At 32.8% G+C, this 11,776-nt stretch overlaps 1 protein-coding gene across 3 annotated transcripts; it reads left to right on the top strand.

The window, feature by feature from the left end:
• Positions 1-4,427: 4,427 nt before the first annotated feature.
• On the top strand, positions 4,428-9,373 carry LOC112511113 (bifunctional nuclease 2-like). 3 transcript variants are annotated; one of them, XM_025116554.1, is made up of 11 exons: positions 4,428-4,718; positions 5,623-5,913; positions 6,451-6,621; positions 6,890-6,939; positions 7,052-7,108; positions 7,192-7,257; positions 7,361-7,435; positions 7,695-7,813; positions 8,184-8,275; positions 8,972-9,027; positions 9,148-9,373. In XM_025116554.1, the coding sequence occupies exons 2-10, from the start codon at positions 5,625-5,627 to the stop codon at positions 9,022-9,024; spliced, it is 972 nt and encodes a 323-aa protein (XP_024972322.1). In that variant the 5' UTR covers positions 4,428-4,718; positions 5,623-5,624; the 3' UTR covers positions 9,025-9,027; positions 9,148-9,373. The 3 variants fall into 3 exon arrangements, 2 of the variants coding, with proteins under 2 accessions (XP_024972322.1, XP_024972324.1); XR_003069067.1 differs by lacking the exons at positions 8,972-9,027; positions 9,148-9,373 and adding an exon at positions 7,936-8,070 and having other exon boundaries at positions 8,184-8,272; XM_025116556.1 differs by lacking the exons at positions 8,184-8,275; positions 8,972-9,027; positions 9,148-9,373 and adding an exon at positions 7,917-7,986.
• Positions 9,374-11,776: the final 2,403 nt, after the last annotated feature.

Raw genomic sequence — 11,776 nt, 5'->3', positions numbered from 1 at the left:
ATTGTGTTTATCTGCAGTTAGTTACACGATTTCAGATATGAGATGAAATCGGATAGGGATGAACATGTTTAAGAGTTTTTAAGAGTTTTAAGAGTTTTTAAGAGTTTTAGTCAAATGCTTTATAAGCTAGTATAGATATAGTAGAAGGTAATCGCGTAATGCAAGGAGATACATATTCATTTTATTTTTTGTCTCTGTTGATATAATATGATTTGCATGATTTTGAAAACAATAATTTTGTATTTTCGAAAAAAAAATTGAAAATATCACAAATTTTTGAAAAAAATATATCAAATTAATTTCTTTAATGTAATTTTTTATTATAATTTCATTTAGGTATAATAGTAAATTAATTTATTTTTGACTTAACAATATAATTTTTATAAAGATAATGTTCTGTATCTTTATTTAATCTATGTAGCTTTTAATATTTTACAATTTTAACAATAAGTGAGTGAACATGTGCTATTTAAAGTGTTTCCATTAACAGATAAAGCAACTTTGGAATCAAACAACCTCATTCTTCTATTTTCTACTAAATTTAATGTACATATAACTTTACAATGAAGCAACAAAACCTCCTACTCCAAACCATTATCTACTTTCTATTTCATATTAATTATTAATATAAAATAATTATTAATATAAAAATAAAAGATATAACCAAATGAGAAATTAAAAGACTTTGACATGTGAGAACTCATACCAATCTTTAAATCAGTTTTATCTGATGATTATAATTAATCTTTCATTTTTAATTGAAAAATAACATCATAGTGATTTTGTCATATCAATAATGTCCAACTAGAAGGTATTCACGCAATGCAGCGAGATATATTTCGATTTCAATGTTTTGTTTTGATTTTTTGGTCTTTATCGATGTTATATTACGAATTTATGTGGTTTTGAGCAAGTAATATTGTTTTTCTCAATAAAATATAAATTTGAATATATCAAAAAAATATAAAAATTCTTGTTTTTTGTGTAATTTCTTTGATTCAATTTTTTAGTATAATTTAATTTAGGGTTAATGACGAAGTAATTTATTTTTGTTTTCATAAATAATTTTTATAAAGATAAAACTAAGTATTCTGTTATAACTCAATATTATCATAATTATATTTTAGATATTATATTTAAAATAAGAATTTTATCTTGTATTTGATTATATTTATCTACAGTTAGTTATACGAATTCAAACATGGAGCTTAATAATTTGTACTTACATACAATTTACTTGTAATATTGAATTTTAAATAATATGAATCAATAAACAATATTTCATATATAAAAGATGGTTTTTTTAACCACAAGGATAGTGTTTGATTGGTTTGAGCTCGGGCTCCAAAGGTCAAAGTGTTTGGAAGTCTCAAGTTCAAATCCAAGAAGGAATAAAAATCCCCTTGTGACCACGGAGGTTCAAATGCGGTGACTTTGGGCTACCCGCAAAGCAGGTGGTCTCCCTAAAATTAGTCGAACCACATAACGGGTTGGATATCCAAGTTAAAGTTGGGTTGGATTGAAAGTTTTCAAACTGTGAATATTAAATTGGATTGTTATATGCCTTCAAACCGACCACTCAATTTGTACTCTTTCATCTGTAATTAGATGCTCTAAATAAGTATCTTTAGAAGGCTATGCGTTCGAATCTAATATGGCAACTTGTAGATTAGTGGCCCACCGGAAGGAAAAAGAGAAAAAAACGAGTAAATTATGATTTTGGTTCATGTGGTTTGTTATTTATTATCATTTGTGTTCTTGATTTTTCAAAAATTGCTTTTTTTTTTTCTCACTGTGGTTTCTAATTCATTTCGTTTATATCCCTCAAACTAACTCCATTAAGTATCAACCGTTAAATCTGAGTATTTCGTCTTTTTACAGTTTTATTTAATAATATATTAATCCTAATTTAAAATCAACACTAATAAGATGCATCGAGATGTACCTGATCAATTTCCGTGAGAAGTGTAATGGGTGGGAAAATTATATCAGATTATCTATTTTTGGAGCAGTTTTTTGGTTTGAGATCAAGAAATTTGATGAATAATTAAAACTTATTTTCAGATTAAAGATGGAAAATGATGAAACTCAACTCACCATCCAAAGGGAAAAAGAAAAGCCTCTAAGGGATTGTTTGTTTACCTCTTAATAGTTTCATTAAGAGGCAACCTCTGAATCGTTAAGAGGTAAATTTTGTTTAGCAAAAAAAAAATTGTCTCTTAATGGTTCTAAGACCCTATGAATGCTTTTGTATCATGGATTTCCCTTTAAGAGCCCTAATTTCATTGTACATAATTACTAAACAATTATATTTCATTTTGCACTGTATCATGAGAGCTTCTTAATCATTCTGACCACTTAATCATTCTACATCGAATCATTCAGCAATTGTCAAACAACCCCTTATCTTCAGGGATGAAAAAGAAACGAATTGGAAACCATAATGACTAAATTAAGCAATTTTTAAAGAACAGGGGTACAAATAGCAATAAATGATAATCCACGAGGACGGAAATCGTAATTTATCCAAGAAGAAAAATACATAGCTCGCACTCATAGTGGATAATTACCCAGTTTGATGTTGAACCTTATCCAGATTGTCCTGACGCCGCAAATTCGAAACACGTGTCCACCACTTACGCAGTTAGTTTAATCGCCGAACCGCCGGCTACAGAATTGCAGACATCCTGCGTCGTTTTTTACTTTTTAAAACGTAATGGAAATAAAATCGTCGAAAAAATAAAAAAAAAATTATAAATTAATTTTAATTTTTATATTAAACTGATAAAAGAACATATTACTTTTCATATTTAGATTAATACCCTTTTTTTTAACCGTAGATGGTCGAAAATACCCTCCGATCACCACGTCCCTATCTATTGGTGAATTGAAAATTCTTGTTTCACCCCTAAAGTATCTTGATATTGCATTGAGGCCCCTTCAAAATGGTAGATGGTTTTTTTGGTACTTTATGTTTTTAATTTATGGTAAGAAAATTAGCAGCCTTTATTTCATTATTAATTTGGTCATCCAAGTTTAATATCTTATATTTTAAAATCAGAAAAGGAAATATAAATGTTACAAAACCGGGCATCTCAAGATTTTGACTTTTTTTTTGTTTGGAAGTATTCTGTTTTTTTAAGAAAAAGTTAAAGTTTCAGTTATTCAAGGTTGTACACCGGTATACCTAGGAAGACTAGAGACTTCTATTTAGGATTTTAACTTTCTCACACCCAAATTAATACATACGTTAATGTAAGAGTCGTTGATTTCAAACCCTCTTACCAAGCATTGTACTTTCATTGTTGATTGATCCTCTTGCAAGAGGCAGATAATTCATACACTGTGTTTGCGTTTATTCGATTACAGGTCCAATTCAAGATACTGTAGACATGCAATATGAAGACATGTCATAATTTGGTGCTACAACGAAACCAAAATATGATTTTCCAACAATTTAATAAACCGTTAAACAAGAATAGATAATTTTCCATATGTACACCAATCAAATGTCGTTATGATTGGGGGTGATGACCATCCAAGAAAGATCGACACTTTTAAAATTTTTGATCACCTCGAGGATTGATGGTTACGAAACTAAAGGGGAACAACAAATCAAATCATGTCTACCTTCTCACCCCTCTTTGGTTTTGTGGGGACATACCCTGTAAAAGAACACCGTCACTATTCTGGTCAATCATGCCTTACTTAGGAAACAAATTTAAGAGGGATTTCTCGGCATGGAACTTCCTTCTGATGCTATAAGGCTGGTCAAACTTGACTTAGTGGGATGAATGGTCATTGAAAGTTTTTCAATACAAAGACAGCACACCACACATAACGTAAATATATGATAGGGGCTTTTGACCTTCTCAACCATCCCAAAAGCAAGGGCATGCAACAAGATACTTGACATATCTTAATGAAATCATGACCAAACAGTATTTTGTTAATCTATTTAGTCACGATCGCTGCACAACATGTTTGCATTAATGACTATGTTGGTATAGAGTTACTTTATTTTGAGATACAAAAGACCTAATATAACAAAAGCATGTGCTCATTAAACAACTGATTGTCTAACATGTGAACATGAAAAGATTTATATCTAAATAGTACATGAACATGAATATCTGATTCATATTAAAACATTGATAATGTCTACAGTGGTAGACCTGTATGGTCAATTGGGTATGCACATATCTAACATATTCTTTTTTATTAAGTTTTCTAAAGTAACCAAATGTAAAAATTACGTGTACCTAACACTTAGGTTAAATTCATATATTTTGTAGAGATTAGGAAATATAGAAGGGGTCATTATAGGATATCAATGGTATTTAGAGGACTTAAAATGTAACTTTCACTTGATGATGACATTTTCGTCTTTTTAACCCAAATAATTCACAGGGGACACCTTAAAAGTCATACTCTTCCTTAAATATCCATCAACGCTTTCTTCTCTCTCCCCTCGATCGCCATTAAAGAAAGGAATCTCGCTTCTTCTTCTGCTCGACCCTTTCTCACTCTTCCAAATATACCTGCAACTATCGTTTTTTGTGATTCTCAGACATCTAATCCATGGCTACTTGATGTGCAATCACTTTGATCTGTTTGATTTCTGGATAGGAGACCTTTTCGATTGGAAGTATAATAACTACTAGCTTCGATCGGTGACCGAAAGTTTTCTTCCGATTTTTTTAAATCATACTGTTGAGGTCAGGCCTTGTTTTTGGTTATGTTGTGAATTTTGTTAATTAATTGATACCGGCTTCTTGATTTTTACATGCATCAACGATGATGATGATCTCGATTTGAATAGATTTATGCTGATTATTTGTAAGAGTTTAAATTCCGAGGTCCTATCTGAAAATTGCTATTAAGGTGGAATGATCTTCTGGTCGTATATACTTGCTTTGAATTCAAAGCAAACATGAGGTTTGAGACGTTTCGTTTGTTCTCTGGAAATGTATTCGTATGTTCTGATTCTTTCGGTTTTAGGATATGCTTGGGAACTTTAGATTGATGGAGAGGGATTGGAATTAAAGTAAATTAGCTTCGATTCCGTTTTTAGAGCATGGAATTCATACATCCAAACATTTCTTTAGCTGTTTCCTTGTGACCGATTGTATTAATCGTTCTGATCATAGATTATTGATAGCAATTTAATCATCCACATGATAATCCGGAAGAAGTTAAATATGTTTACGCTCCTCTTCCAGAAAAGTAGAGGGAAAAAGGACTTGGTATTGTTATACCGAAAAATGGATTCTTAATAGTTAAAATAACTGCCATAATTTACTAGGAGGTTGTGAACTATGAGATGTTGCATCAGAGTTATTTATTATGTGACTTGTTGATACATCACTTTTATTAGTAATGTACTATGAGTCTATGATGGCATGTGATCAAACAAAATAAATGTATATTCTGTAGTACTTTGATTCTTGGTTGTGATTATATCGTGTTAGAATTTTGTGCCCTTTTGAATTGAGACAAGAAATGGAAAATATTATATAAAAACGATCTATGTTTTTATATGTAATTCATATGTGAAGATTTGTCGACTTTTCTTGGTTTGATATAGTGAATGATTAGAAGCATTTTGTCTTTTGGTAACAGGCATGATGAGTTCTCTTCAAGGTCCAGTTGTGTGCCCTTCTGTCCATAGGAAGCAAGGAGAATTTCATGCAGTTCCTGCAGTTAATGGGTCTTTAAATAAGACTAAAATTCTCAGAAGTGGGATGTGGGGATTTAGAGGTGTTTACAGCCATCGGGTTCATATCCGTGATCAACCAAGGTCGCAGACCGTTACATGTACTTTTAGTTCATCTTCAAATGGCAATGGTAGCATGGCGGAGAGTTTTAATGAGAATGACTCGGATTATGTCAATTCCAGTGTAGTTGAAGCTGGTAAGATGATTTAAGTAAGAACATACCGTCTATGTTGTTTTCAAGTTTGTGTATTATTTTAGTCGATTGTTGTCCCTTGTTACCTAAAAATAAACAGCAGAAGTCGGATAAAATTGTCCTGTTTCCATGCAACACTCATGATTAAAGAAAACACTCATAAATATGAGTGCAGATTAGCTTTAAATTCAAAATATCTACAAATATCTGTGCCAACTTCTCTTGGATCAAGTTACATGCTTTAAGTTCATAGTTGGCGTGGAAACAAAATCTTAATGTCTCGATAGATTGTAGAATTACCTTCAAGTTGCACGATGTTGTAATGTTATGAATTGCTGATAAGGAATGTTTCCAAAATTGTAGTGTATGCGTTCATATGATGTTGATGTCTGCAATTCTTGTTGAACTAAAGTGCTATTATTAAACCAGCAATATAATCATCTTAAGTTTAGTTTTTGTGGTATCAAATGTAACTACTATGGTTCTTACTGGTTTGCAGAGTCCTTACTTCCATTTTTGTTACTTTGGTTTTCGACACAGTTGAGGTGAAGAGCGGCCCAGAGGGGTTTATGATTAAGATGAGGGATGGTAGGCATCTAAGATGTGCACATAACAATCCTCAAGGTGGTCATCTGCCTGATTATGCTCCACATCCTGCAATTGTACTGAAGATGGAAGATGGGACTGGCCTTTTACTTCCAATAATTGTTTGTATGTACATTCTTTATTCTTGCTACCTGTTTGCTTACACTCTTGCACAAGCCAGGGTCTTTATGGAAACAACCACTCTACTCTTTGGGGTAGAGGGCAGGTCTTCATACATATTAACCCCCCCCCAAACTTTCGAGTGGGATTTCCTGGGTACGTTATTTTGGTTTGTATGTACATATTTGAATCTCAAAATTTAAAGTGTATAGTCACAGGAGAGCTTATTTGGGATTATGGGATCGTTCTCATATTAATTTGCATTTTCTTGCAGTGGAGATGCCTAGTGTATTACTCATGGCGGCAATTCGCAATGTTCAAATTGTATGCTAATTCCTTGCCTTAGGACCAATAACTGATTAGACTTTTTTCTTGTCTTTTCAGTTTTCATCTATGTGTTTCCTCAGCTAATAGAAACTGTTGTGTTGTGTATCAGGCTAGGCCAACTATGTATCAAGTGGTGCGGGAAATGGTTGATAAGATGGGATATAAAGTAAGTCATTTGTTGCTTTGACGTCTCACCTGAAAAGAGCATCCGACACATTCAGTCATTCATTTGGTTTACATTGTGTTCAGGTCAAGCTTGTTCGAGTAACCAAGAGAATACATGAGGCATATTTTGCTCGGTTATATCTCACAAAGGCATGGACTTGGAAGAATTAGTAAATTTGATGGATGATATAATTAAATTCCCATATGTTTCTCAGCTATGTTCTAACTGAAATGGTGGTGATTATGATTTCAGCTGGATGATGAAACCGATTGTGTTAGCTTTGACCTTCGTCCATCAGATGCCATCAATATTGCTGTGAGGTGCAAGGTATGGCATCTTAATAGTAGAAACATTAATACTCATCTCTCGAAGTTTTTAGTTTTCCAGCATATACCTTTACATTTGGAACCAATTATTTCTCGCAAAATCATGTTGTCTAAAACTTTTTTCAAGTTGGGGGTTTTTACAGAAACAACCTATCTACCCCTCGAGTCCCCAAGACCCTAGTCCACGTGGGATTCAGTGGGTTTGTTTGGTTTGTGTATAATTGCGAAGAAGATTTATTGTTATTATCATATGTGTTCAGGTGCCAATACAGGTGAACAAGTTCTTGGCTTATAGCGATGGAATGAAGGTTGTTGAATCTGCAAAACCTTCATTGTTGGGATCCTCCTCAGATGGTTTGATATTTAAAGAACTGGACAGGTATTTTTTTCATGTCCGTCCAACTTTAATGTAATCAAGTCTCACTTTGACAACTATTGAGGTTATTTTATCAGTCTGTTTGTGAAAACTAATGGAAATTCAGTTCATTAATGTAATCACAGACCACAACTCGGTATCTCTGTATTGTATGATTTGGCATGTCTAGCATCACTATGGTTAAGGCTTTTTTGATAAACGTGGGTGTTCGGGCCGCGTGCCGGTACCTCGACTAATCTCATCAAATCCTGAATATTACAGTTACGAAAATCTCCAGTGGACTTGAGGAGGCTTGAACTGGCCCTCAAAATTCCCTAGTTGAAGGTTTGCTTTCTTGATTGAAATTTTTTAACCAAGAATGTAATGGTTGCAGACCAAGTGGGCAGCCATGTGTGGAAACGAAGGAGTTTAATCTTATCCGGAACATGCTTATTGCTGCTGTGGAGGAACGCTACAGAGATGCTGGTGTGTTTGATATCTATTCTTACATGTCTTGTGTTGTGTTAAGAGCTTCATATCGGCTCGACTTGGACCATTTATGTTCGATATATGTTGGAACCCCTCCTGTCATCAAGGGCTTTTTTGGATAGTAATTAAATGGGGTTCCACATATTCTCACATGGTATTAAAACCATAGTCTACCACTCTAGGAACTCGACACTATTGGACAATCTGTGCTCGTCTTAGCCCCCTCTCGACACTCTAGGACAATTTGTGCCCAGTTAGCCTCTGTTGGAGGGGGCGTGTTGGAGTCCCACATTGGCTATACTCGGACCGTTTCTCTTAATATACGTTGGAGTCTTCCCCCTCACCTCAAGAGCCCTTTTAGAGAATAATTTGATGGGATTCCACATATGTCACATGTTGGATCACAAATTTAGAATGGTGGACTCTTTATCTTCCTAGAAGGAGAATATGCATCTCTTCTTGAACAGCACTATTGTTGATGCTTGTCCCTCATGTAAGTTCTGATTTATCAAATTATATGCATCCGGTCTTTCTCTTTGTTTCTTGTAAAAAAGCCTAGACCATACCTCAGGGTGGTAAGATATAACCGTGAACCGAGTAATTAAAACAGCTCAACTTGAGTAATGGATTAGTACTTTGAAAAGAGGACGGTACCTCTGGCGAGTTATCTTATATTTCTGTGGCTCCTTACAGCACAATGGAGGGATAAACTGACTCAACTTCGATCCAAACGGAACTGGGCCTAACAGGTAAATCGTTGCTTACATCCAATATCCGACTCTTTTGCTTACAAATATCTTTGAAGTCTTGTTTTTTGGGCTAAAATAGCGGCAATTTGTATCAAATGATGATTATATATTGTGTTTCAGGGGGATGAATCTGTACATAATTGAAGTGGGTTTCTCAAGTAATTAGCATTGTTATTATTATTACAATGGTGTTTGTTTAGTTAAGAATATGCATTGTAAATATATATACATGTGTTGTAATATGTAACTCTCTTGTTGATGCAAAACTCTGCACATTCGCATGGTTCCAACATCACCTTTAAGAAAGAATCAAAAGACCATATTATATTTACTCGGTTTTTGTACTTATGGTGGTGGTAAATAACTGAGGAACTGGTAGTTTTACTTTCTTCACGTGGTAGGGCCGTTTACCGAAAGCTTTCCCGGTAAGCCTTTACTGCCGATCTTATCATGTAACGTCCTTGTCATTGAAATGGATTGTCAGTAAGCGTCTTAAACCAGGTTAGTGTTTATTGGTTTAAAGTCATCATCCTCCTCACTTATCTGGTTAGACTTTTGATCTTTTATTTATTAAGGTGAAGGTGAGTGTTTAGTGTTATGTTAAAATGAAATGACTTATTGATTGTGCATCTTGAAACCGTTGGTGATTCGAGCATTTAAACTCATGTGCTCAACTTTAATAATTCTCGTGTTCGAGTGGAATTCTTTTAACTTAATGAGTTGGGTTTCATAACATCGACACTGAACTCGACTATGAAATTGAGTCGAGCCATGTGAACATAAAAGAGGAGCCAAATGTATTCAGTTGTTTGAAAAACCGTATGTTCAAATGTAAAATTTATGGATCGAGTTAACATGAGTTAGACGACTACATGATCGAGCTTGTGAGAATTGAATTTTATGTTGTAACATATAGCTTAACATCTTTAAATGAGCATATAGTTCGAGCATCGTTTTAAACGATTATTCAAGATTGAGTTTAAAATTATTTATGTTTTTTATTCGAACTTGGACAACTTGTTATTCGATTTGACTTCGCTCCTAATGCATCTTTAATTTGAAATTCGGAAAATCTTTATAAAATTTAGATTTAATTCTAATAATTTTTTTATTTAAGAGATTTTAACATTAATTAAGTTACTAAAGTATTTAATAAGCTAGTTGTTTGTTGATAAGCTAGTAGATAACTACTAAACTAAATAACAAATGTAAAATAATCTACAAAAACATGTTGATAATCAAGTTGTATGACTTCCACTTTCTCTTTCTACATGAAAATGGATGGAAAATACATACTAGGAAAAGAAGGCTATATACAAATAGTGAGAACCATAAGACTGAATTACCTGGATGTTTGTGCCCATAAGAAATTGCGGAGCCATCCATTAATAGTAATAGAACTATGCGCAAAGTTTCCTACCGTGATATGAGTTATTATTCCTTAATCGCTTATACTGCCTAAAGATCTTACTGCATTTTCCAACTGAAATAAAAAAGACTACCACAATTGCATTGTACATCTAGAATAGTCTTAAGAAGCCGATACTTGACATTCCCCCCTCCCTCTTTCCAGGCCCATCACAAGGAAAACGAAAACCAAGATTTGCTTTCGTCCCTGCTTGACGGGTGGGTCTCGCAATGAAGCTCCTTTTTACCCATGTTTAATTAAATATAATAAATTTATTGGTGTAATATGTTGTGCTCTAACTTTTGTTATCATTCGCAAATTTTCAATTAAAAAGTTAGCAGGAAATATTCTTATTTTTTTTTTTTTAAAGAAGATGGTTATAACTATTTTTTTAAACTATATCCGTTAGATCATTTCAATCAAACGGTTGGGATAAATTATCCGATTCTTTCTGTTTGAGGTCCATTAAAGTTTTAGAAGTGACTTTTATGCATCGAGTATTTTTTTAGTAATGCATTATCCTCAAATTTTAGTTTTACATGTAATATTGCATAATGCTCATTTAAAGGATAACTGATTAGTTTGTGTTAGTCGTGAGATCCAATGTGAACCATTCGTTTGAGATATTTAGAATAATTTTTAAATAAGCTAAAAGAGTAATATAGTAATTCTATTTTTGACAACTAATCAAAATATTTAATTAATTTTTTTTAAAAATATTTAATTAAAATTAGTTACCTAGAAGATCAATTACCTAATATTAATCGTATTTTAAAACCATTGGTGAATCAAAGTGTATCATAGTAATAACGTTCACAATGTTTCACGTGCATCACAATGTATTTTCTTTGTTTTATGAAATGTATCATAATATGTATTTTCGTTATTTTCATTGCTTTACAAAGGGTATCACACTGTGCATCTTGTATGTATATATGGGTATCACAATGAATATCATTTGTAGGTATCACAATATGTATCTTATGTTCACATAAAGTTCATTGGGCATAAAGTTCGCCGAATAAGATTCGTCAAAGAGAGAAAAGACAAGAGATGAGAGAGAATATTTATAACATTTACTGAGTTCTACTATTACAAGATAATACTTTAATCATTATCTATACTATCTTATAAAACATTTGGCTAAAACTCTTAACAACTCTTAAACCCGTTCATCCCTAAAGAATTTCATCCCTATCTGATTTCATTCCATATCTGAATTCGTTTAACTAATTGCAGATAAATACAATCAAATACAGGATAAACATCTCATTTTAAATATAAAAAAATTAAAATATAATTAGTATAACATTAAATTCTAACAGAATACTTAATTATTAT

The sequence above is a fragment of the Cynara cardunculus genome, assembly GCF_001531365.2.
Source record: "Cynara cardunculus var. scolymus isolate 2C chromosome LG 4, CcrdV1, whole genome shotgun sequence".
Classification (NCBI taxonomy): Eukaryota; Viridiplantae; Streptophyta; class Magnoliopsida; order Asterales; family Asteraceae; genus Cynara; species Cynara cardunculus.
This window is presented reverse-complemented; position numbering and strand designations above follow the sequence as displayed.

Bases quoted from the DNA above. Each gene is read 5' to 3' on its own strand.
- LOC112511113 (XM_025116554.1), top strand. From the start codon at position 5,625: ATGATGAGTTCTCTTCAAGGTCCAGTTGTGTGCCCTTCTGTCCATAGG. The intron at 7,814-8,183 runs GTATTTTTTTCA...TAATGGTTGCAG, and splicing joins ATATTTAAAGAACTGGACAG to ACCAAGTGGGCAGCCATGTG. The intron at 8,276-8,971 runs GTGTGTTTGATA...GGCTCCTTACAG, and splicing joins GGAACGCTACAGAGATGCTG to CACAATGGAGGGATAAACTG.